The sequence below is a fragment of the Trachemys scripta genome, chromosome 17 (genome assembly GCF_013100865.1).
Source record: "Trachemys scripta elegans isolate TJP31775 chromosome 17, CAS_Tse_1.0, whole genome shotgun sequence".
NCBI classification, from domain to species: domain Eukaryota; kingdom Metazoa; phylum Chordata; order Testudines; family Emydidae; genus Trachemys; species Trachemys scripta.
The window spans coordinates 19,948,965-19,974,925 of record NC_048314.1 but is presented as its reverse complement, the minus strand read 5'-3'; the positions used below and the strand labels follow the sequence as shown (position 1 = coordinate 19,974,925).

The window sequence follows — 25,961 nt, the reverse complement described above, 5'->3', positions numbered from 1 at the left end:
AACTCAGCATTTAAAAAAAAAAAAATCTCATTCTTTTTTTTTTTTTTCCTCTCTAAAAGAAAGAATTTTCAGAAAGTGATCTGCTGAAGACACAGGATTCCCAAAAATAAAATATTTGCCAATTTTTCCAGAATGTATATTTATTTCACACATTGAGTTTTCATTACACCGAACTTATCATTGTATTTATACACAAGGTTCATCTAACACTGTTTGGCTGGTCAGTAAAGCCAAGCCATTTTAAAAACAATGTTTAAAAAAAAAACCCACAGGGAAATGTTTTTAAATACAGTTTGGACCCAGGCAATGTTTACACTGACGTTGAGCTCTTCTGTAAAGTCTCATACTAACAGCAGTAGCACTAGTGCAGTGACATTTATACCATCACGTTGTCTAGACTTGCTTTAAGCAAGATTAGACAATATAGTGGCAAAAACATCAGCAACTGAGCTACACTAGCACTCCCACCACTGGTAGCACCAGTTAGTGGTAGTGCACTAATGGAAGATATTAAAGAACGCTCAGTGAAGAAAACTATCAGCTTCTCATACTTTCTTAGAACGCGTTTTAGCTTGAGCTGTATTTAAACACAGGAAGGGCTGTATGAATGGAGTAAAAGCAAATTACTTTCAGAAAGAAATCCATATAAAGTACATAAAATGTTATGTGCATTAATTCAGCACATTCCACTTTTATCACTGCAAGACATTCTGGGGCAAGGGGAAGGAGGAAGGGAAGGGAGACATTACCAGAAGCAGAGTACACCTCTACCCCGAAATAACGCTGTTCTCAGGAGCCAAAAAATCTTACTGCGTTATATCCGAATTCGTGCTATATTGGGTCGCGTTATATCAGGGTAGAGGTGTATTTAAAACTTAAAATACAATCTAAATTCTATTGTAAAGTTCGTCAAAATATATATGCTCTCTGGTTAATTTTAATAGGACTGTTTTGGAAGTTTTCCATCTCAACTTAAACTCACTGGTATCAGTTATAAGAATTCAGTGGGTTGTGCAATAGCAGTTTTCATAAGTTAGTTAAGACCTTGTATTTTTCCATTTATAATACTGTACCACATAAAAAAAATTAAAATAAAACAAGCCATGGTGATTTATATGAGATCTGGGGCATTACTACTAGTCCTGTACTATACAGTGGGACCTTTCTTTAATAGAAATATGCTATTAATGTAGTTCGCATCATGGAGAGAAAAGTATCCAGAGTAGTTGTGTCATCTATAGGATACATTTTTGTTTATCCTTCATAATAAAAGGCAACCAAGAGTTGTGCAGTGGTTTAGCAACAGGACTCCCAAAGTCAATGGCAATCAGATAACTAAAACCTATTTAAAACCACTTTTAAATTTCTGGTTATGCAACTTGTGATTTGATAGCAAGAGTTGTATGTTAAGAAACTACAACAGAACGAAGTTTGTGACTGAGTCGGGCGCTAAGCAGCTAGAGAAGGGGTTAAATGCAAAAACCTCTCTGGGGTTTCAGCTTCATCAAAATATAATCTTGGCAAAAAATCTCTAGCTGCATTCATTCTGTAAAGCTTTAAAATCAGTAAACTTCAAAAACACAAAGCACATAAGCCAATGAGCAGGATAGCCCTTATATATCTCCCAAAGGCAACTTCTCCTGGCTTCTAATCAATACAATCTCATTACTATTTATTATTTGTATTACTGTAGCTCATAGGTCATGGTAATGCAGCCCCTCTTTAAGTGGGATCATTGAGGAGGGGGGTCAGCTATCGGGGTCCCCCTCTTTGGGGACCAAAGGGCCAATGCACACCATTACAATGTTCTAGTTATTGCTTTATAGCCAATGTAAATCTTTTGTTGAGATGGGGAGGAGGAGCAGAAGAATTGAATTAATGCAAGGCTTTTGAATAGAAATACTGAACTTGGGTTTGTTAGTTGCAAGCATAACTTCAATTTTTCTTTAAAATTCTTTTTTAAAACAGTTGCATGCTTAATCCATGTCAGGGAACATTAGTTGCTACAAAACACACCTAACAATTCAAAGAGTTTTCAAATATTGTAATCATTTCTCTCTGCCTTGATATCTGGGAGAAGGTTTTCCAGCAAGGCACAACTACTGCCAACCAGGATGTTACCAGGAAACCCTGCCTAGTCAGCAGCTCCTGATTCTACACACTTAGAAAATAAACATGCATCTAAGAATCTATTTTGGACATCCCCTTATACTTATTTTTCCACAATTAAGTTTTCAGGTTTTTACACTAAAATTATTAATTTTTTTTTGTTTTCATTTTACTAGTTGTTCTCATGCAATGCATGGGAAAGTGGAAACCAGAAATCTAAGACAATAGTTCAAGTGGAAACCATAACCTCTTGTGAACAAAATGTTTATTTCCAGTTTATACATTTTTTTAATTTACCCAAAAACTTGTTTTTGAAAATGTAGTTGGGTAGAGAAATCAGTTGTTTTATAATTTAAGTGTTGACTTCCACATTTCTGAGAGGGACTTTGTTCCTAACAATATCCTATCAAACACACACAAAACAGCAAAATACTAGTATCTTCAGTGTTCTTGTAACAACTGATAATTAACAAATTCAAAATTAGTGAAGAGTCTTACTTTTCATTAATTACTTGTTCTCTTTTTTGTGGACCTCGGGAATAAATAAAGAATTCTAACCACAAACTTATTTTAGAGGCCCAAGCCAGGAAGATGCAACCCTTTCTGGATCAAAGTTAATAAACAGATCACACACAGCAAGTAGAAAAGGTGTGTAAGAGATTAAAAACACAAACTGTGCAGGTTATTAAAGTGATGAAAGCAAGTAGTTTTAATCAACAATATTAATGTGGAAAAAAAATCTTTTTTCCAAGACTTAAAATTAACAGATGTTTTTTGTTTTTGTTTTAAATAAGTGAGAACAATGATGGCTATGCAATAATCTCAAATCTAATCCAACTAGAGTGTTCCCATCTAAAGTGGAAACTCTTGCATCTCAAAGTTTTACTAGTTGATAATGCAAAATGGCCTACTAAATGTTAGTCACCTAATGGCTACAGAAAATCTACAATTGCATAAAAATGGCAGCCCCCGAAAGGTTACCGAAAACAAAGTTTTACCAAGTATCACAGGGGTAGCCGTGTTACCCACTTCGTCAGACTATTCACCCATGAAAGCTTATGCTCCAATACATCTGTTAGTCTATAAGGTGCCACAGGACTCTTCGTTGCTTTTTAAAGTTTTACCAGTTATATCAAAGTATAGCTACCCAGGTATAGATACACTGATACTCCACTGTAAGAGTGGCTTTTTTGATTTAGCCTAAACCTCTTCCCCAAGTAACATAAAATAAAGCAAAAAAAGCCACTCTTGGGCCTGCTCTGCACTTGAAAGTTTTGCTAACATAGCTATGTCAGTTAGGAGTAGGAGGTGAAAAAAAAAAAAAAAAAATCACACTCCCGATCGACATCACTATGCCGGCAAAAGCCCTAGCGTTTTTGCGGTTTATAACAACAAACTCCTTTTCTCAGTATAACTTATTTTGTTCAGGGAACTTGTGTAAGTTATACTGGCCAAAACATTCTTCTGCTGTTACAAACTGTCTCTCCACTAGGAGAGTTTGCCAGAGTGTCCACACAGGGGGTTATACTGCTACAACTGTGTCAGCTTAAATTCACTCCTTTAGTTATACTAAAAAAAGCTTTCCCCTGTAGACAACACCTAAACAAAGGAAAATAAACTGTTTATAAAAAAAAAATAAAGTCATTAGAACACCCCAAAAAGATATAGCTAAAATCTGAAAAATTGGGCTTAAGCTTTAAGAGTTAAAGTAATATCTAAAAGATGTATGAATACATTTCAGAAGTCAGACTGAGGGCCCAACATAGTCAGTGTGATTGCTCAAAGTAATATTTGTTAGCATGTTTACAGAATCGATCGCTCAGTGTGCAAAATAATTCCACTGAAAGCTCATGTGACTGTCTTTCCAGAGGCCAACTAATTAAAACTCAGGTTGCAATGCAATTTCAAGAACCAGACTGTAGCTTTTTTTTTTCCCTCCCCCCCTCTTTCTTGTTGCCTCTTAGCAACATGCTTTATGAAGAGATATGTTTGGTGTTCTTAATTAATTTAATAATGTCCTGAGGGTTATGACATCACCACCACATCTAACTTTCAGTATTATCCACAAAGGATAAAACATTTATGTCTGCATTTTGTCTAGTGTCTGACTAGATATTGGATTTAATTCTATATTGAATTCTGTATTAACTAATATTATTACATAGCCCCAAGTCAATTTATTGAAAAAAATACAGCATAGGGAGTGTTTCAGAAAGATCAACTTCTGTCTGACATGATTTATTCACACACAGTTCTCTACTTAAGCATGCCGAATACTTCATAGAAGATTTTTTCCCAATCCCACAAATTTCTTGCAATTCACAGTAAGATATTTATATTCATACGATCATTCGTTTTTACAACTTATTGTGCGTCAAGAGTGACATCTTAGTAGAAATCTGAATTTTTGCAAAGGATCAGGATTTGTACCCAAACAAGAAACCATTGAATAGCATCTGCAACACTTAGTGAAGTTTGAATGCAACAGGTGTACTTGAGGTGATCATTTACCCCAAACCCAGCCTAAGTAAATAAAGCTTATAACAAATGATCAGAACTAAAATGGTATCAGTTTTTACAACTTTCTTAATTCTTTGAAAAGGATCTTAATGGAGCAAATGATACACCGTGGTATAATCTGGAAACATTCTCTTTGTTTATGTTAGAATTTTCTGTGGAGCTTAAATGGCAACTACTAAAGCGAAACGTGACAAATGTTAGCATGAAGCAGTGAACAATGAAGGAAGACCTATTACTTTCTCCAAAGAGCTTTTCAATGTTGTGTACCTCCTTCCTAACATCCTTAGTGTACCGTAACCCACGTACGACACTACAATACGCACAAACGAAAGTAGTTAAATTAGTTATCTATTACAAGAGTTTGTCAACATCATTGCAGGAATACGTAAACAGCACAAATACAGTTAGGTAAATCTGTAATCAATATTCTAATTGAAGATCTTGGGTCATAAATATTTTTATTCAAAACAGCCCCAATTAAGCAATTTTAACTATCAAAACAAGATCCAGAGGCAACTGTGGCTTTAGCTGAGATGACAGGAATCCAAAGTTTCCTCAACATCTCTGCTATGCTTTCAACACAAGCAAAGTAAGAGATAAGAGCTTGTGAACTGAATTTATACAGTAAAAGCGTTGTTATCCAGCGTGTTGGAGAATGGGGGGTGCTGGTTAGTTAAAAATTCCAGTTAACTAAGAGTTATACTTAACAATGGAGGGAGGGAGGGAGTTTGAGTGTCGGAGGGGGCTCAGAGCTGGGGCACGGGAGAGGGTGTGGGGCGCAGGCTCTGGAAGGGAGTTTAGATGTGGGAGGGGGTGCAGGGCAGGAGGTTGGGGCATGGGAGGAGTTTTGGGGTGCCAGATCCGGGCGGCACTCGCCTCGGGCGGCTCCCCACAAGCGGCAACATGTCCCTGCTGCTCCTAGGTGAAGGTGTGGCCAAGCGGCTCTACACACTGCCTCCGTCTGCAGATGCCACTCCTGCAGCTCCCTTTGGCCATGGTTCCCGGCCAATGGGAGCTGCAAAGCTAGCGCTCAAGGCAGAGGTAGTGCACGGAGCCCCTCATGGCTGTTCCTCCGCCTAGGAGCAGCAGGAACATGTCGCCGCTTCTGGGGAGCCCCGTGGAGCCATGTAGGTAGCCTAGCAACCCTACTGAAGATTTGTATTGGGAGATATCAGACATGCTGGTTTCTAAAGCTTTCTGGTTGGTAAATGGCCAGATAACACAGCTTTTACTGTATTATCACAGAAGATCCTGCAAAAGGACACCAGTGCCTATAGCGTTAAGTGAATCCTATTCTGCAAGGTAGTTTTTCTCCAACCCTAGAAGCATAACAACTGAACACTTTTTAAAAATTCAATTATATTATTTATTAGTCTCCCAAACCTTTTATATGTTACTTGTCATCTTAGGCCACAATCCTGCAGTCAAATTTGTATGGGCAACCCCCTGTGTTCGTACAGATCCAATTACAGGATCAGGGCCACAAACCATAAGCTGTCCAGAACATGCACTTCATCTTCCTGCATGTATGGATGACATCTAACATACTGTGGAACACTATCATGTTACAACAATAATGCAAAAAACTTCCTACCAGCTTCCATATAAATGCAAATATTGCTCAGGTGCTCCTGGAACCAAGAACATAGAGCTGAACATGCAGCCCTCAGACAACAGCAACATAAACCTTTCCATTAGTTTGGAAGGGAAATTACTAGTTAATTAGGGTCAGTGGTTCCCAACTTTTTCAGGCAATACTCAGCCATCATCAGCTGGTACTCAGTCTTTCCTATTCAATTATGCACAGGGTTAAGAAGCTACAACAGTTTGAAAAAGGGTGACTTTAGTTTTGAAGGGCTCACTTTAAATGTCTTGTTGAAAATAAACAAAGACATTTACACTAAGAGACATACTTTCAAAATAGCCTTAATTCACCACATCTACCCACAAGTAAGACCTGCAATCATACACTCTAACCTACTGCGGAGCTTGGGTTTCCCCAACACAATCAAATAGGTGGAGGGGCAGAAACTTCAACTGCCATCTTTGCAAATTCATTAGACAGTATAAACCCATACATTGCAACATCTGAGCACCACCATGTCGCAATATCATGAACTGTCACATGAGGGACCCCAATCCAACTTCAGGATTTCCAAGAAATCCCTTTTCTACAGCTGCTTCTGTTGCTTATAGGCCACAAAGGCACCCAGAGAAAAATCAGAGTTGTCCAGGGTGGGAACACTAGGTACCATGTTTTGGGGACCAATATGAATACATCCGAGAAGTTGGGGTAATCATACACTGCCAAAAGCAACAGAGGGTCCTGTGGCACCTTTGAGGACCCTCTGTTGCTTTTTACAGATTCAGACTAACATGGCTACCCCTCTGATACATAAACAGCCAGTCCCTGAAGTACCCAGTGCTGGACCTTCCACCCCAACTGTCTATACATCATACTTGTATGTCACCCATTACTCAATAAGTGCCTCGCAATCTTTAATTCATTTAACCTCACAGCATCCCTGTTTGATAGGAGAGCGCTAAAATCTGCATTTTACAGATACAGAACCGAGGCAGAGAGTCTAAGTGACTTGCCCAAGGGCTCCCAAGTCCTAAGGTAGCACCCGACCCACTGGGCCATCCTTTCTCTCAATGTGAAGAGCTGCCCGCGCATTTTAACCCCACAGCCCAGCAAGTCTTTAGCTACATTCCCCAGGCTATGCCCCCCCCCCCCCCCCCCCCCCCCCCCCCCCAAGCTTCCCCCTCCCCACTCCCTGCCAGCCCCCCGGCTGCCCCAGCCAGCGCCTACCCGAGCCCACCCCTCAGCCCACCTCCTGGGGGCCCCCGGCGCGCTCCCCTCACCTGGCGGAGCCCGGCTCGGCCCCCCGGGGGCGCACGCAGCAGGCGAAGCCCCTTCAGCAGCAGACGCCTCCCCCCGTCCCAGCAGCCGCAACACCAACAATCTCCACCATCTTGGAACATCCGGCTCCAATGGCCACCGCCGCCGACGTGTCACGCTCCGCACGCGGTGACGCAGGCGCGTACGCGTCGACGCCACCCACATGTTGTTTCTTTCCGCTCTCCGTTGAGTTGCTTAAAGGGTTCGTCGGGTGGCGGCGGGTGTCAACTCACCTGCGTCGGCGGACCGAAAATGTCACCATCCCTTTAAGAGTTCGGCGCTCACCGGCGGGTGTCCGCCGAAGACCGCCAGGGTCGGGCGCATGCGCGTTGAGGGTTGGTGGGAACGCTAATCAATACAGCTGCTGGAGACGTTAGGGTGGCAGGTTCGAGCCCCACCTAGGGAGGTTGGAGACGCCTTGACGGGCCTGAGCAGAATTCAGCTGCTTAGCCTCTGTTATACCGCCCTTGGTTACTGGGCAGATGCTGGAAAGCAGGCGCCCACCTCCCCAGTGGCCCTGGCACTGCACAGCCTTAGGGACCCTCCAGTGCATGTGGTGGCGAAAGCTTGCATCCCTGGGGATGGCCTGGGAGCGCTGTCAGCCCCTGCACTGACAGCCCAGACGCCGGCTAGGACGAAGACGCCAGGCTGTGACGCGGGCTGGGCACAGCTGTGCAGGAAGAGGTGTGTGATAATTAGCCATCTCTGACTAAACTTTAAGGATCTGTATGACCGGAACCCCACTCTGCAGAGCCAGGGCTGGCTGATCTTCCCACGCTGTCCCCAGGCACAGCCGGGGAACGCCGGGGAGAGTAGGCGCTGCAGGAAGCACTGCCCAGGAGACGCAGCGTGACAGTGCCCTGCGGCCCTCTGACTGGCCAAGCACACTATTTAATCCTGGAGGCTGCCCAGAAAGTCCCAACCACATAGACTTCTGGCCTGTTGTGACTCCAAACCTCACCGAAGTCTCCTGATCACTGTTCTCCAAGCCCAGCCCCACGCGGACCCTGCCCCTGCCTCTTGAGTCCAGCCTGGTACTACCTCTGATCTCCAACCCTGGCCGGACTCCAACCCCAACTTTGCTTATTGAACCTGGCTCCAGCGATTCCTCTGACCCCTGTTCGCTGATGACCCTCCTTGACTTGTGGATCCCAGCCCCGCTGTGACTGCAAGGCCAGACTGCTTATGTCCCGGTCCCTTACATAAGCATATTCTTGAAAACTCCAAATGGAGAATGAAGAATCTCCTCTCTCTGCCATGTGAAGTTTCCACTACCTTCCTTTCCATCCCTTTCGTTTTTCTTGCAATGTGCGCGTCTGAATGGAAGGGCTCTGCCCCCGCACGTTCACCCGGAAAGCTCCATTTAGAAAAGGCAACTAGAATAAGCAGGTGGTTTCCTGTCAGGAGCTTGCTCAAAGTTCTCAATAACCACAGAGCAATAAACTCTTCTTACATCGCAAACATTCTCTCAGTTCAAAGCACCATGGAGACACATCACAATGAACACTAAACACAATGCACGGGAGTCATTAGCCAACAATCTTCCTGCCAGTTTCACAGTCTTCATACAGACTAAAGAAGCACGCCATACCACAACCCATTCTGAGAAGTAAAGAAATCCAGATTCAGCAATCGTAAGGCCTAGTCAGCATCTGTGCCAATTCCTATATTATTATTAATTCTTACTGCATTAAGGTAACATCTAGGAGTCCCAGTCATTCACCCCACTGCGCTAGGTTCTGGACAAACAGAACAAAAAGACAGTCTGCCCCAAAGAGCTTATGCGGTGGCCTTGGCTGTTGTGGGGTTGTAGCATTGCAGACACGTGAAATAAGGCAATAAGCTGTTAGTTTAGTAAATTAGGGAGAGATGTACGAGAGCCAAAATCCTGGATCTGAACTTTGATTGCAACTTTAAAAGTGGGCAGGTGTCCATATCACAAAACCCACTGTCACAACAGGTAAGCTCATGGACAGCTTCAGAAGAAAAGTCAAGGGCTGAATGGACCATATAGACTGGTTTGAGGCCAGGTCTACACTATAAACTTACATTGGTATAACTATGTTGCTCAGGGATGTGAAAAATCCACACCCCGAGTGACATGGTTGTACTGACCTAACCCCCAGTGCCAACAGCGCTATGTTGATGGGAGAGCTTCTCCTGTCGACAAAACTATGGCCTCTCTTGGAGGTGGATTAACCCCACCGAGGGGAGAGGCTCTCCTTTGGTGTAGTAGTGTCTTCACTAAAGCGCTACAGTGCACAGCTGTCCGGTGCCAGGGTTTTAAGTATAGACCTGCCGTTACTGAAGAGGTGAAGTTGCGAAGAAGAACCACTAGGGTGAGGCAGAGCACTGCCTGTGGAATGTTGGACCTGTAAAATTAGCATCTAACTAAAAGGGAAATGTGAGTCTACCAAACTTTTCCATTTCCTTCATCATACAGCATGCCCTTCCCACAAGGCGGATGCTGGAAAACTTGTTTTCAGCTGAGTCAGGTGCCTACTCTAAGGAGCATAGAAAGGGAAAAATTGACTCTGAGTTTTTAATTTTCCAGACTCATTCTGCGCCCCTATTCTAAAGTGTACAGAGCGATCCTAGTTAGAAGTTTTCTCAAGAGTCAACTGCATCTCTAGAACATTGTCTGGTTTCTCAAGGCAAAGATTTTGAAAGTTCTGTAGTAAGTATGCCTAAAAGATTCGCTGAATTACCAAAAGGTCACAGAATGGATCACTGAAGTGCAATGGGGCTTTAATAGCACGGGGTTATTAGAAATTGAGCCTATCAAAAAATTATTTTGTCTGAGCGGCAGTTGAATACACCAAGATGTTTGTTATCTTACTGCTTTTAGAAGCTACAAGTTAAGGTCCTGATCCTGCAATCATTTACGCACATGCTTAATTTAACAAGAATGCTTAAAGTGAAGCATGTGCATATTTGCAGGATTGTGGTTTAAGATTCCATGGATTGTAATTTTACAGACGAGGTAGATACAGAACCCTGTCTATGCTGCAATTTGAAACCATAGTTCCCCATTTTTAAAGCGCCGAGAGAGCACTGCTCCAGAAAAGTACGAGTTTTGGTTTTCTAAAGAAGCTGCTAACACTCTGCCATAAACTGGGTCAGAGTTTTTACTGCAGAGGTCTGTGCTCTAGCTCTATTGTGAGGATATATTTCTCCTGGAGACAATGCTTTTAAAGAGGAAGTCATTCTTCAAAAGTAAGAATGATGGGTCTTATTTACAACAGTTTGTGTACAGGTGTTTCCACTGTGCCTGCATTGTCATATTCTGTACTGAACAAAAAGCCTCTGAGACAAAAATACAAAAAATACAAGTGACCTAAACAAACATCTTAATCAAGGGTCATTATCAGTGCAAGGGCCATTTCCTGCCCGCTTGATCATTAATGCAAGGTAATATCCTCAAAGCCCAGTCCGAGCAGGGCAGGCAGCACTTTGATGATGGTGTGGGAACCAGACACAGTGCTGTGATTTTTAAAAGTGCCTTTCATCTCTTTTGTGAGGACATTCTTATGAACCGGCTTGTCAAATGCCATTTACCTACACAGCCCTGAAGTGAACATAAAGGCTATGTCCTGGTGCTTTTTGTGAGGACATCTGAGTTTGATTAGCCTGGTTGGGCCTACAGTCGGTCTTTTATTATTGATGCTATTTACTGAATTCAAACACTATCAGGTTAGCGTGGGAGCTTATCTTTGCTCTTCCTGCTGTTAAGTACTGATTGCACTATAATATCACACTGATATGCTGATGATATTTCATTCTGTAGCCTTTACTGTCTACATGCAGCACCGCTGAAGTGCAGCCGGCTCTGGGGTCGGGGTACCAAATAAGAAACAAGTGCTAGCCAAGTAAGGGCAAAGGAGCCTTTCCTTGCACACTGGATAAACTGCAGCTGCATGAAAGGTAAGAACAGAACATTTGCAAACCTCCTTTTCATTCTGTTCTGTGCAGTTACCATTACTCTCTTTGGGGTGCAATGCAGTTATAGGCACCTTTCATTATTAAGTGCCGAAATGCACTCAGCACTGTACAACAGGAAAAATGAAGACAGTCCCTGCCTCAAAGAGCTTATTGTTGAAAAGACCTTTTACCTTTCAGTCGGAGTTCAACAGGGAGGCAATTGCTCCAGGGAGAGCTTATGCTTCAGCTATCAGCATCCTATCAGTCCAGCCAACTCAGACATGCTAAGCTTTTTCTTGTGAGCCTTCATCATTCAAAACACACTGAGCCAAATTAATCCCTGGTGCAGTGCCAGTGGGGTTACACCTGGGATGAAATGGGCCCACTTTGTTCCTTCTAAGGGCACAATCAGAACTGCTGGGGCACATGTCAGAGATCAGGACCCAAGCATGTGTACTGGAAACTTTCAGAGCAAGCACAGACAGCCCCAGAAAGCCAGGCAGAACAGCAATTTCTAAATGCTCCATCTAATTGAGCAGGAATAACGAATAAACAAACACACACACAAATACCACCAACACAACTAATCCTCCAGCATAAAAACAAGTAGCTCAGATGCACCAGTGTTTTATTAGCAACAGATGTGCTTGCGCTCGGAGCAGTGAGTGGTATTCTGGTCTAAACAGGTGCTTATAAATCCTTTGATCACTATGGTGTAGTATAGAGGTTCATCACCACTTTCCACCTTGACTCTTCAAGCCACCTGCAGGTTCTTGCCAGGACCCACCCAAATCCCATCATCCCTTTGCAGCCACAAAGGATGGAGGCGGGTCATGGCAAGAAAAGACAGGTGATTTTGGGATGGGAGTGGGGGCGTAAGGATGGGGGAATGTCAGTATTGGGGATGGTGAGTCCTGGGTGTAGGGTGGGTTCTGATGCTAGGGGCACCTAGGCGAAGGGTTGATGGTGGGAATATTTCTCTCCCCTTCTCTCCACAGCACTCAGCAGTCATTAGCGAACATGTAGAGATTGGTCCAGTGTCCAAGGGCAGCGCTTTCCTCAGCATGTCTGGGGAGGGGAGATGAGGGAGTCGGGGAAGAACTGCCCTGGGAATGATTAAGCTATCAGAGGGCTGGACCAAGGGAGGATGTGGAGACAGTAGCAGGGAGGAGGTGAGATTTTCCTTCCCTCCCTGCCTGGGCTCCTACAGGGACTTGGGACCATGGGATTTTGGTAGTTATCTGCCCCTATAATAGGTTTGCCAATTTTGGTTGGATGTATTCCTGGAGGTTTCATCACAGGACGCCGTCTTTAATAAAAGATTAATCTTTAATTCCTGGAGACACCAGGATGATCCTGGAAGGTTGGCAACCCTACCCTATAACCAGTGGGGTTGTGATCCAGAGGGCAGCCCCTTGTAACTTCCACCAGGTCACACCTCACTGGTTGAACAAGATTCGAGGGGCATGGTGGACAATCAGCTGAACGTGAGCTCTCAGTCTGATGCTGTGGCCAAAAGAGCTAATGCGATCCTGGGATGCATAAATGGGAATCTCGAGTAGGAGCAGAGAGGTTATTTTACCTCTGTATCTGGCACTGGCGTGCCCACTGCGGGAAGACAGTGTCCAGTTCTGATGGCCACAATTAAAGAAGGATGTTGATAAATTGGTGAGGGTTCAGAGAAGAGGCATGAGAATGATTAAAAGATTAGGCAACATGTCACAGTGATAGACTCAAGGAGCTCCAGCTATTTAGCTTAACAAAGAGGAGATTAAGGTGGTGACTTGATCAAGTCCACAAGTATGTACATGGAGAACAAATATTTAATAATGAGCTCTTCAGTCTAGCAGAGAAATGTGATCCAATGGCTGGATCCAACACGATTCAGTGGCTGGACGTTGAAACTAGACAAACCCAGACTGTACATTTTTAAACAGTGAAAGTAATGAACTATTGGGAACAATTGACCAAGGGTCATGGTCGATTTTCTATCACCGGGATTTTTTAAATCAAAATGGGATGTGTTTCTAAAGCTTTGCTCTAGGAATTATTTTGGGGAAGTTCTCCGGCCTGTGTTGTACAGGAGGTCAGAGTAGGGGACCACAATGGTCCCTTCTGGCCTGGGAATCTATGAAATGTTCAGGCTTGAAATTCCTCGACACTCTGGAACCACAGGTTCAAATCATTGTGGAGTCAGCTCAGCTTTCCTCCTGTATGAGGTAGTAAACAGCATGAGATTAGATTTATTTGGGAGTGGCTCTTTCAAAGGAGACCTCAGAAACTGAGGGTACGTCTACACTTAAAACATGACAGCAGCACAGCTGCCCCACTGTAATGCTTCAGTGTAGGCTCTTGCTACAGGGTTCTCCCGTTGCTGTAGTAAATCCACCTCCCCAAGAAGCAGTTAGCTACGTTGAAGGAGGAATTTTTCCATTGAGTGGCGCATCTACAAGGTTAGGCCGGCATAGTTTCATCTCTCAGGGTGGTGGATTTTTCACACCCCTGAGAGAAGTAGCTATGCCAATGTAAATTTTGGGTGTAGACCAGTCCTTAGGAACTCTCTCCTAATGATCCCATGGTCCTTTTCATAAGAGGAGAGGTTTGTCCCTAGTGTTCTTGGCCAAAATATCACTTTCCACCATGTTTGCCTAGGGTGGTGTATGCTGATTAGTCCCTTTACCCCAGAAGTAGCTGCATTTTGTTGGTGCTGGATGGCTTGTGAAGTGCTGTGGGATCCTTTGGATGGGAAGGGGCTAAGGAAATGTAAGATGTTGTTTCATTTATGCTTGTAATGAATCACAAAGACTCGGTATGGTCGTCTGAACATTTTTTGCAATAAATACTATGGAGTCCTTATTGCTCCTGAGGGACGCATTACAGATTCCTCTGCTATTTCATCAGTATGGAGGAAGCATTGCATGGGCAGCTTCTTGCTAGATATACTGCAAATATTTGGAAGAGACCCAGACAGTACTTTATATATAGATGTGTACAGACATATATAGATATGTATACACACACCCACACACTCTTCCCCAGCATTTGTTTGGGCAACAGAGTAGAAATATCAATGTTCCAAGAGTTAACATGCTTATCTGATTGAGTAGTAGTTTCCAGTCATTGTAATAAATTAGGTTTCTATTTATAGTGAGTACTTTGGGACTTCACAGTTGCATTAAGAACAATACAGAGTTCTTATTGAAAAAGAAGAATTAAAATAATTATCTTAAAGATCTAAACACAACATAAATAGTCATGTTTGCTTTTTTGGTGAGGTTAGTTCACTGAATTTCCTAGTGTTGGTTTCATTTTCAGTTCAAGGCTACGTTCTCACTTAACTAGGGATTTAGATTTCTTTCCAGTATCTACATTAGCAGCCCCACTTGTGGCCTTTTCCAGATGCACTCTGTTTTGAGTGTGAAGTGTAAAGCATTTTGCATTATTCAACAACATAGGTTTGGGTTTTTTTCCAATAGCCCATATATAACTAAATGCAGCTATCCATCACTCGCTCTTAGCTATCTCATCTACCAAAAAGTTCTCCTAAAATCTAACCTTTGGGGTCAAGAGGGATTATTTTTCCAGTGGGAGAATTAAGAAAGCAGTTGAAGTTTCCATACAAGAAGCTGTTTAAAACATCTTCCCAGCTTTTCCCATTTTAGGCCCTGATCTAGTAGCAGGGTCCTTACAATACCACAACTCCGGTAAGAGACCTCCTGTACAGATCTCACTGCGAGGTCAGGGCTTTACGCAGTACAAGTCCCCTCCTACAGACCTTGATCAGGCAAAACCTCCAACGAAGCCAAGGAGAGTTCTGCCCGAATAAAAGCCGGCAGTAGTATTTCCTACTGGCCCAATCCAACTTCCACTGAAATCTTTATGGACTTCAACAGGAATTGGACTGGGTCTTAGTTGCGCAAACAATGCATTAAGAATCATTTGGAGATGCAGCATTTTCACGTAGATACTGATGAGGAACAGATGTTGGGTCAGGCAGGCTGGGGAGTTTGTCCACAACACTTCTACTGACACATGGCAAAAACATCATGTTCAAGTTTTAGTAAAATCTAGACGCCCATGAGCATCCTTTATTGCAAATCAGTTAACCAAAAAATACATCATTTTTGCAAACTACAACTTTGCAGGTAGATAACTTTATTACAGAAGATTTTTTCGTAAACTACATTCTAGTTTATAAAACAGGAAGACAACACCACATGATGTTTAAATCACTTGTATTAGGGATGTCACAATATCGATGCTCCGTAAGTGTTTACTAAGAGATGAGCACACAAGGGACTGCAGAAAGCCTTGTGCTTTTGAGAAATTGAAATCATATTTGGTTTCTAACTAAAAGGGATCAGGAATCTCTCCCTTTTCTTAGGTTTCCTTGATTGACTGCATTGTAGGTGAGTGAATGTCCTGTGGGTATGCATAGTGTTCGCTTTCCTTTTGCAGTCAATGAGTGAGCAATATTCTGACACCTCTAATAACCATGATGTACTTAAGACTTGTTCATTTAGATTTTTGAAACAAAATCCACCTTTTAAAAAAAAAACTTATTTACAAACCTTAAATCTGCCACAGGCTTATACTATATTTTACATGGTTGTTTTCCCCCCACCTCCGCAAAAGAGTGTGCACCAATATAAACCCGATGCGTCACTCCAAACTAGCGAGAATAAAATGTCAACATTTAAAAACATGGGCTTAGCAGCCCAGTTTCTGTCTGTGTCTCCTAATTTCTGCGCTCATGGTAGAATAGGTCAGGGCTACATCCAAACCTGACATGTTAAGTTGCAAACCCAAAAGTTTAACATTTCAAAAAGAGCTTGGATGTTAGGGATTGATAGTAGACTGTGGTTGGGCATTGTAATGCTCTGTTAACTTTCGTTCAAGTTGGTTTACAGTAATTGACAAATGCCTCCTTTACAGTAGGACAGGCCACCCTTAAAAGAAGGATGTGGTTCTAAAATCCTAGCATTTTTATTGTTTAAATTGTTATTCAGTCAATTGCAGAAAAACCCCAAGAAACTCTTCGGCACTGACTCCATAGCTATGGGTTTTCAACAGAGTTGGCAAATGTTCTGTTTCTCTAGGCAGCAACATTATGTAGATTATTTTTTTTTTTTTTTTAGCTTAGAACCTATCACAGGTCTGTAATCCTGATTTTTTTGATATCGACAGCATTTAAATATATATAAAAAAAGAAAGAACAAGAATTTCTATGTATTAAGATAAATGTACAACTATATAATACTGAAATTTTAAACAAAGATTCATGACTAGTACCATAAAATGTCCTCTCAGATAACACCCAAGAAAACATTTTAAAGTACATTTCAAAAATCGATTCATGCTTAATTTATAATTTTTTCAAGGGGTGACCGTTGTAGCTAATTCTCCCCCCTTCCCCTCCCACTTTTTCTGGGTTTGAAAGCAAAAAAAAATAATAAAAAAAAAATCAATAAATAAATTGCATTTCAGAATCACGAATCTTTGCTTACAACTTTACAAAAACAACCCCCGCCCCCATCAAGTCAACATATTAAAAAACACCCCAAAAACAAAAAAGAATTTTCTATAAAAGATCTACTAGGTTTTAATTCCTTGGCGCACAACTGAAGTGTCTCATTTTGAGTTCTTAACAACAGAACATATAAATAAAAAGGCAGTGTTTTCATGTAAAATAAAAAGTACATAAATAAATACTAAAAAAAGATTAAACATTGTGTTCTTAATTTGTATAAAAAACATATAAAAAGGGATCCTTCAGTCCAAACAACCAGTGTCCTTAGAAGAAGTTTTTAAAAGATGATATTAAGTCCCACTGTGTCAATGTCTCTGAAACACCTTCTTTACTTGAAGGCTTCTGGGATGTGTCCTATCTGTGACTGCATACTCGTAGGAGGGCTGGAGATCCCCTCTGACCAATCAGATATGTTGGAATGAGGTGACGAGCTTGACCATTGGTCCGGTGACTCCGGGGAAGGTGTTAAGAAAGGATGGTCTGGCACCTGAAGCTGGTGATTGGGTGTATTGTCCAAGGGGGAGGAGTAACTGTGTTGAGAGGGTGGAGTTAAAAACTGTGTGGTGGTCATGGGTTGTGTGAGGGAGGAGGGTAGAGACGTTGATAGGATCTGGGTCTCTTGAGGCAAAATAGTGTGCACGGTCATGGTAGTGCTGCTCACCTGCTGCATGTCTGACTGGTTTAGCTCGTTACTGAGGAAGTTTTGGCTAATGTGGGCATTGGGGTTTGAGCTGGTATTGTGATGTTGCTGCTGTTGCAGATTTTGCTGTTGCAGCTGCTGCTGTAAATTCTGCTGCTGTTGGATCTGTTGCAACTGCGGGGCCTGCATCAAATGTGGCTGGGAGGCCAGCCTTGTATTAGGCATGGGCTGGTAGCTCATCATCTGTGACAAAGTAGTGGTGGGCATGCCGTTGTGCAGGGAGGTCATCATGCCATGTTGAAGGGCTTGGGTTTGCTGGTGAGCCCCGGGCTGGATGTTGCTTCTCATTGGATTATACTGGTTCTGGACCATCCCATTTTGCAGCCTTGTTAGCCAGTCGCACTGCCCGTTCAGGCTGGCAGCCCCGCCTACAGTGAAATTCATCGGTGCACTGCTCATGACTGTGCTGGGGCTGGATACAGGCAGGTGAGAGAGACGCGGGGGCACTGAATCGAAGGCCATCCTGCTGGAGTTGCCCATTGCCATATCCTGCTTTCCCGCCATGTTAAGATGGTTGATACTCATGTGGGCATCAGGCATGCCTGGCAGGTGATTCAGAGGCATGGAAGGGGACTGCTGAAATGGAGATGTCATCAGTGGAGGAGAAGCAACATCCGACAGGTACCCATGGGGCGACTCCAGGGAGTCGACTGGTGACAGCACACTAGAGCTATCTAGAAGGCAACCTTTCCCATCCTGCGATTTTTTCCTCCTGGCTTTGATGTCTTTGGAATCTTTGCTATTGCAGCTCAGGCTCTTGGTACTTGGCTTCCTAGCTTTCTTCCCTTGGACGTTGGGTTTCAGGTTGCCGATGTAACTGTTGGGAGAGCAGAGCGGAGGAGACAGGGTGGGCGCCCCCAGCGGGCCATTATGCAGTGGAGGGCTCCGTACCAGGTTATACTCGTCCAGCAGCCGCACAATGTCATGGTGCATGCGTTCCTGCGCAATGTCCCGTGGGAGCCGGTCCATGTGATCGGTTATGTCACGGTTCGCAAAGTGATCCAGGAGGACTTTGGCAGTTTCGTAGCTCCCTTCTCTGGCTGCAAGAAACAACGGTGTCTCCTCCTAGAAACACAGTGGAGACAGTTTGTTTTAAAACCCCAACGCTAACAGGTTTCCCTAGCCGGCCCAATCCTGGTTTAATTTTAGATTTGAAGACATCGCTATTAATTAGGAAGCTCAGCAGCTGCACAAATAATGGCAAGGTTCATAAGTTCCTGGAGTTCAACTTCATGCAATGGTAAGGGGCAGAGTCTCACTTCCTTGCATAGCTTCTCTCTCCCCTGGCACAAGTGCTCAGGAGAAAGGCTGCTGGGAGGCAGAGTGGGGACAATACTCATGGGAAAGTTGGGCTTGGACTAGTCACCGAACTGGGTTGAACCCAAGGCTGGGGGAGTTTTCTTTTACCCCTTTTTTGGAGGCAAGACCTTGCTGAATGCCTCGGTGTTTGAATTCTGCAAGTGACCTCATCCATATCCAAGACTAAACCACTAACCACATGTGACCTTCACCTCAAAGGCACAATGAGGTGAGCAAACGAACACTTGTTATTTCCTCCTAATCCAACCGCGCACAGGTCACTAACACTGCATACGGGGCCAACCCTTGGGCTCCGTATTCAAGCCAACTCCCATCAACTTCAGTTGGAGTAAAAATCAGATGCAGACGCTCCCTGACTTACGCAAGCGTTCCATTCTGGAAAGTCTTGCGTAAGTCGGAAACGTATACCCAACCATTATGCAAAAAAAAAACTACCCCAAACTATTTCTAGTTTACGGAACTTTTTCCGTAAGTGCAGATTTGCGTAGGTCAGGTTTGCATAACCCGGGGGGCGTCTGTACAGAGCTCACCATCTGGCAGCCAGGGTTGAATTTTAGGCGAAGATGACCCTCGGATTGACTTGTACAAGGAAAATAATTGCCTTGCATCTGCTAGCCCTGTAGATCCCTACCTTGTTGTTCTGCATGTCTTTATTGGCACCGTTCTTCAGCAGCACCATGGCAGCTTCTACGTTATTCACAGCAGCTGCCCAGTGCAGTGCTGATTTGCCTAGGGAAGAAGAAGGCGATATACCGCCCGCATTAGTCAGCAGTTAGAACAACAACAAATATTCCCTGCCCACAACACCTCAGACAGCGGTGCATGTTTTAGAAGACTGCCGTACCTAGGTCATCCACTGCATTGACATCCGCGTGGCAATTGATCAGATCCTCCAGCATGCCCTCCACGGCCAAGCGAGCTGCCAAGATCAGCGGCGTGGTCCCATCGTGCATGCGGGCATCCAAATCGGTCGCTCTGTTCCTAATCAGGATCTGCCCACAATGAGATGAACGCATGGAAATGTTAGGAGAAAGCCAGCGGATATTCCAGCGAGGTGTCCACATAACAAAAACTACCAGCCCTCTTGCTGGGAGCCGCTACAGAGAGATCAAGGTCTGGAAGGTGTTGTGAAGGCTCAATTCCCTCTCTCGTGCCTAGAGTTGGTCCCTGCAGGCCAGGGGTGGCTCATATAAGCGGGGCAGCATTGGGGAGGCTTGCACAGCCACCATGCTGTACCTGCTCTGCCACTAAAGAGGCGGCTTCAAGTCTCCAAGGCTTACATCATTGTACCTTTCCACAGCACTAAATGCTGGGGCAAATGCTAAAATTCGTACTCAGAAAAATTCTCATTGGCGTCAATAATGACTTGGCTGATTAAGGCCAGGATGGAGACTTTGGGATAGGATCAATTAACAGGGGCCACAAAACTGACTCCGAGTGGCCCTTTACTCTGTAGAGAAAGGACCGCAGTAGGAAAGGTTGCTAGCTAAGGCTGATGTACCTGGAAGACTCCTTGAGCATCAGCTGAGACAGCTGCATGGAGGGGCGTCCTGCCCATGTTGTCCTGGATGTTTGCATCTGCACTGGCCTCCAGCAGGCGTTTGGCAGCATCGGAGCGAGAGTACCTTGCGGCCAGGTGGAGTGCCGTCTCGCCGGTTCGGTCTGTCTGGTTGTGCAGGCTGGCACCCTGGTAAATGAAATCCGAGATGACAGCGGGAGCATCCTCCTCCTCTTCGCTGTTGCCAGTCTCCAGCCCTCCTCCACTGCATGAAGCGATCATGAGCGGGGTGAATCCGTCTAGAAAACACAGAGCGACCCCATGAACAGCGAGGGACTCTTTGCCCTTCTGTGATAGGCGATTCCAGGGAGACGTTCTGACTTGCCAGGGCTACTTGTTCTCCTGGCACATCGAGCTCTGGTTCCTATCTGCTTCCTAACATCCGAAACTAACCCTCTTCCTCAGATTTAGGTCTGAATTTATTCCTCATTCAGTAGCTTCGCTTCTCACCACTCACTGGCTTCCCTATTTTGTCTGCGGTTTTGGATTCAACTCTCCAAAGCACTTCAGGGCACGGTTTACATGGAAGACACTATGCAGAATACAGCTGCACTGTACTGAAGTTTAAAAGCTTTTCTTATTTGACTGTGGAACAGTCTCCCAAGGGAAGTGGATGAAGCTCTGATGCTGGGGATAGTTAAAACCTGACTAGACAAGAAAACACTTGTAAACATCCTATAGGGATCAATCCTACACTGGCAGGCAGATGAATGGCATGATTGAATGGGTATTTTCCCCCAACTCTCACCTCTTTGATTCTCTCACTTCCCTCTCTGTGGTTAAATAAGGAGAGATTTATGGAAAACAAAATGCCACAAAGGCAAGTCTCCTTAAATCATACAAAACAGTAGCAATGCAACATGGAAGGACTTCTAGGTGGGGCATTTCTGGGTTAGGTCACATGAAGACTGATTTGTAAATGGCAGTACAGCAACAGGCACATTAGAAATGGGACTAGATAGATATTCGTGCACTGCTCAATTGTAGAAAGAGAATGAGGTTTGTAGATTAAATTATGCAAGCATCAGAGCAAGGAATCTCCCTTACCAGGCCCTCGAACGTTGACATCCATACAATCTGCATCAATTTCACCTTGCGGTGGGGTGGGTGCCATGGAAGAGATGCGCAGGTCGGCTGCATCTAGGTGCTGTTGAGTCCACTGCCTGTGATCTGTCTGGTCGTCCATGTCTGGCAGCATCGCCTGCTCCTCAAACTGAGAAAGGACAAAGGAAGCTGAAAGTCAGATCTCAAGGAAAAGGCAAGAGACGCTATAAAAAAAGCCGGGTTGAAATGAAAAGCTGTGTGAGACTCGAAGCTACATTTCCATCACACGCAGGTTGAAAAGGAGCCTTCAGAAGTTGTGGTCTGGAGCCCTAAGAGCAAACCCTTGTGTTATGTCTCATAGCACTGTTCACCTTCCTAATGAAACAGCGCAAGGTTACTGTTCGCTTACCCTGAACTTCTTAGTGTCCAAGGTTTCTTCATCACCCCATTCATTCTGGTTGTCATCCATCAAGGTGCCATCAGAAGCATTTTTCAGGGGTCTTTAAAAAAAACAGAAAAACTCAAGTAATTAGTTCTTCTGCAAAAACGGAGAGGCAATGGATCACATGCTTTACATGCACAAAACTAAATGAAGAAATTCATGGTAATTTACAAAACATTAAAATCCCCACAAAGCTAGGGTATTGTTCTCCCCTCGCAAAACCCTGAGAACTCTATAACCTTTTCCCTGCTGTAGCGTATCAAGCACGAAAGGAGAGAGCTCGAATGGTTCCGTTAGAGTAGCCCTACCGTTAGTAGCTGCACGCCACAGCATTTAACAGGTTAACAGTAAGATTACTCACTTCAGTCCAACGGAATCCTCCCCAAGTGGTTCTCGTCGCTTCTTCTTGCTTGACTCTGTCACTTTGAAGCCTTCTGGGAACCAGAGCTGCCCATGCTCCCTGCGCCGCTTTCGAGATACCACTACTCCCACTCCAATGAAAGCAAGCAAGACAAGTGCAGCCACCACCACATACATAGGATACAGCTGGGAGTTCCTCTGGGGCTCAGCTGTTTCACCTAAAAAAGAGTGGGGCGCATGGAGAAAGTGAGACATTAAGCTGCATATCAAACTGGTGATGGAGCACAAATGAAGCAAAATTAGTTAATAGAGGTACCTATGGCTGATCTAAATCATCCCCCAAAATAAGGTCATTTTATACGCTATTAATCAGAATTGCAAACTATTGGCAAATTCTCCTCTGCACAAGCCCGCTGCATCAGGAGACAGCTTTACTTTTTTCTCCTTTAAGGAAAAGGATTAGCAAACTTCAAATCACTGCGCTCTCATTGAGCTGTTAAGACAAAAGGATTCAGGGGGATTTCGAAGATACAAACTCCAGCTCCTCACATGTCACTCATTGATTGGAGTTGGGTTTTTTTTCCCCTTTTTTAGCTGTAATGATTTTGAAATAAACCCGAACTAAGCAAAATAAAAAAAATACAGAATTAGTTTATTAATTTAGATTTAAAAAACACAAAAGATTCAAGGTTATTAAAGCCGAACTGTCTCTGGATACAGCATTCTGAGCTCGGCTGGCTGATAATTGGATCACGGATGTGGGCTGGAAAGTTTCAATCACCTCCAGTCTCAATCCCTCCAGCAGCTGCCAGCTAAACTTACTTTTAACGGCTTCTATTTTGTAGGGGATGTTCAGGTTACCAAGTGAGGCCAAGGCACCCAGGAAAGCCGCCACGTCAGTTGCGCTCTGAAAGCATTGCGAGGAGGACTGGATGCACTGGCGGTTGTCGATTTCCAAGTATACGATGGATCTGTATGGAAGAAGAGCAAATGGAAATAGAGAGCAATGATCAGACTGAAGGAGAGTCAAGACCTATGTCTGTTCTCCCCATAACCCCACATCAGGGTGGATTAAGATGGTGGAAACAGACTTGTTTACTCATGCATGGGCCAAACCTGCAGACCTAAGTTAGACACAGCTCTCGCTAATGTCAATTGGAGTTTTACCTGTGTGAGGACTGTAGGATTTAGCTCCAAGTCTATTTGTCAGCTGTTCAGTAACAGAGGAATGTCTTTCCTTAGCAACGACAGAAGTCACACAAACACGATAGGGTAATAAATAACAATACTACTTGGGGCCTGAATCTCTTCTCACACCAGTTTTACCCCATCGTATTCTCGGCTGATTTTAGTGGAGGGACTCCTGACTTCCACTGCTCTGAGCAGGAGGAGAATCGGGCCCTTTGTAGCTATACAGCACTTTTCAGCAAGTGTCTCAAAGCACCTTACAACTTTGCAGTAACTGAGACTCATAACAGACCTCTACAGTCAGGAAACCGAGGCTTAACTAAGTGACTTCCTAAAATAACGAGAGCCAATCTAGTTCTGACTGCCAGTCCCACCCCCGCAGAGTGACTCCTAGCCAACACATGGGACTCCATTAGCCATGTCAGTTGTAGCATTATTTAAAAAAATAAATTTCAAACCAGAAACCTGTCAGCATTGACACCCCCTTCCCAACTTCTTTTGCATAAGAAATTCGGTTCCACTTCATATTTAAAACCAACATCTAGGTAAAATTCTCCGTCCTGCAGCATTTTCCTTAGAGCGGATTATTAATATTAATAGGGCACAATAACTGCTGTCCAATGAAAGCCTTTTCTCTGCCCCCTCACCCTCTGATATCCATCTGATCCAGCTCTCTCCGCTGCCTTTCACCGACACGCGACGAGAGGGACGTCTTTATTGTGTTGAAGACGGCGCTGGGCATGTCCGACCAGTTCTCCGTCGACCTCTTGATGTGGTGCTTTTTCAGCTCCTCTTCATTGCCGTAGTATGGGAAGATCATGTACTCTCCCTTGGGGTTCTTCTTGAAGACCACATTGGTGTGAAGGACGCGGCTGAGCTCCCGGAGGAAGTTGAAGGAGTTGTTCTTCAGGTTCTCTGGGGTTATCAGGACCACCACTACCAAAGTGCCATCTGCAAGTTTCTCAGGCATGTTGTTGGCACAGTCCAGACCATCCCATTCACACTCAGCGTTGTTACACCCCTGGTCGCAGTGACCGTCTGAAAAGTGATCTTTACAGTATTGGTCATACAGAGGACTAGGGAGAAGGAAAAGAAAGGGAAAAGGATTAATTACACCAACAGCCACTCTTATTATCCATCTACTAAGATAGCAGTAGGAGTTTCAAGGATTTCTGTCCTGTAACAACAGCACTGCTCACCCTGACATCCTAAATTGCCTTATAATGAGGGGAATCACTTTATGCAACACTGAAAAGCAACCACTTCTGAGGTGAAACATAGCAGCTATTAAACTGTAGGTAGCAATTTAGGGTGGGATGTGAAGACAATGACTTTGACCCAGGGAAGTTGAGAGAGGCAGAATACAATTACTCAAAAGAGTTTGTCCAGGAACCTGAGATCAAATCCATACTATTGCAAACGAATGCTCAGTAAATGCCAGCAAGTATTTGGGGGCTTTCTGAAAGTTGGTGCCATCGGCAGCACACCAGAAGGATGGCTTCAGTATTGGCCCACATGCTCGGGATCCAACTGATTGCCATATGTGGGGTCGGGAGGGAATTTCCCCCCAAGTCAGATTGGCAGAGACCCTGGAGGGTTTTCACCTTCCTCTGCAGCATGGGGCACGGGTCACTTGCAGGTTTAAACTAGTGTAAATGGTGGATTCTCTGTAACTTGAAGTCTTTAAATCTTGATTTGAAGATTTCAGTAACTCAGCCAGAGATTAGGGGTCCATTACTGGAGTGGGTGGGCGAGGTTCTGTGGCCTGCAATGTGCAGGAGGTCAGACTAGACGATCAGGATGGTCCCTTCTGACCTTAAAGTCTACGAGTCCCACCCATGGTAACATGAGCACCACTTCCTATAGAATCCTGGTGGTTTCTTGCTGATCTCCCACGAAGCACTAACAGTGCCAAACTCAACAAGGCACTGCTATCTGGGGGGAGGGATAGCTCAGTGGTTTGCGCATTGGCCTGCTAAACCCAGGGTTGTGAGTTCAATCCTTGAGGGGGCCACTTGGGGATCTGGGGCAAAATCAGTACTTGGTCCTGATAGTGAAGGCAGGGGGCTGGACTCGATGACCTTTCAAGGTCCCTTCCAGTTCTAGGAGATGGGATATCTCCATTAATTTAATTTAATTTAATTTAATTTAATTTAATCTCTACAGTAGAATTCACCAAAGTGGTGAATTTCTATGCAGGATGCTCCATCAGCAGAGATGCCCGAAAAGGAGCCAACAGGGGTGTTACATAATGTGGCAATCTAGTCAAAGAAGGGCCAAACCCAGGAAGTTGTGAGCACCTACAACTTCCAGTGAAGTCAGTGGATGTTGAGGTTGCTCAGGATTTGGCCCCACCAGATATGAAAT

The 25,961-nt window shown here is 44.1% G+C and overlaps 2 protein-coding genes across 8 annotated transcripts in view; both read right to left on the bottom strand.

The window, feature by feature from the left end:
- The window catches only part of SEC16A (SEC16 homolog A, endoplasmic reticulum export factor), a 41,869-nt gene extending 34,239 nt beyond the window's left edge, over positions 1 to 7,630 (bottom strand). For all 7 annotated transcript variants that reach the window (XR_004648464.1, XR_004648463.1, XM_034793476.1 and 4 more), the window contains exon 1: positions 7,495 to 7,630. The gene's annotated coding sequence lies outside the window, so the exon portion shown is untranslated. The remainder of the gene's footprint in view (positions 1 to 7,494) is intronic.
- Positions 7,631 to 15,513: 7,883 nt separating this feature from the next.
- Positions 15,514 to 25,961, bottom strand: part of NOTCH1 (notch receptor 1) — an 82,117-nt gene continuing 71,669 nt past the window's right edge. Inside the window, exons 26-34 of the mRNA XM_034793346.1 lie at positions 24,242 to 24,670; positions 23,229 to 23,377; positions 22,408 to 22,624; positions 22,014 to 22,104; positions 21,608 to 21,773; positions 20,504 to 20,799; positions 19,847 to 19,994; positions 19,634 to 19,731; positions 15,514 to 18,747 (exon numbers count right to left, since the gene is read on the bottom strand). Coding sequence (XP_034649237.1) covers positions 17,311 to 18,747; positions 19,634 to 19,731; positions 19,847 to 19,994; positions 20,504 to 20,799; positions 21,608 to 21,773; positions 22,014 to 22,104; positions 22,408 to 22,624; positions 23,229 to 23,377; positions 24,242 to 24,670 — 3,031 coding nt within the window. The 3' untranslated portion in view covers positions 15,514 to 17,310. The remainder of the gene's footprint in view (positions 18,748 to 19,633; positions 19,732 to 19,846; positions 19,995 to 20,503; positions 20,800 to 21,607; positions 21,774 to 22,013; positions 22,105 to 22,407; positions 22,625 to 23,228; positions 23,378 to 24,241; positions 24,671 to 25,961) is intronic.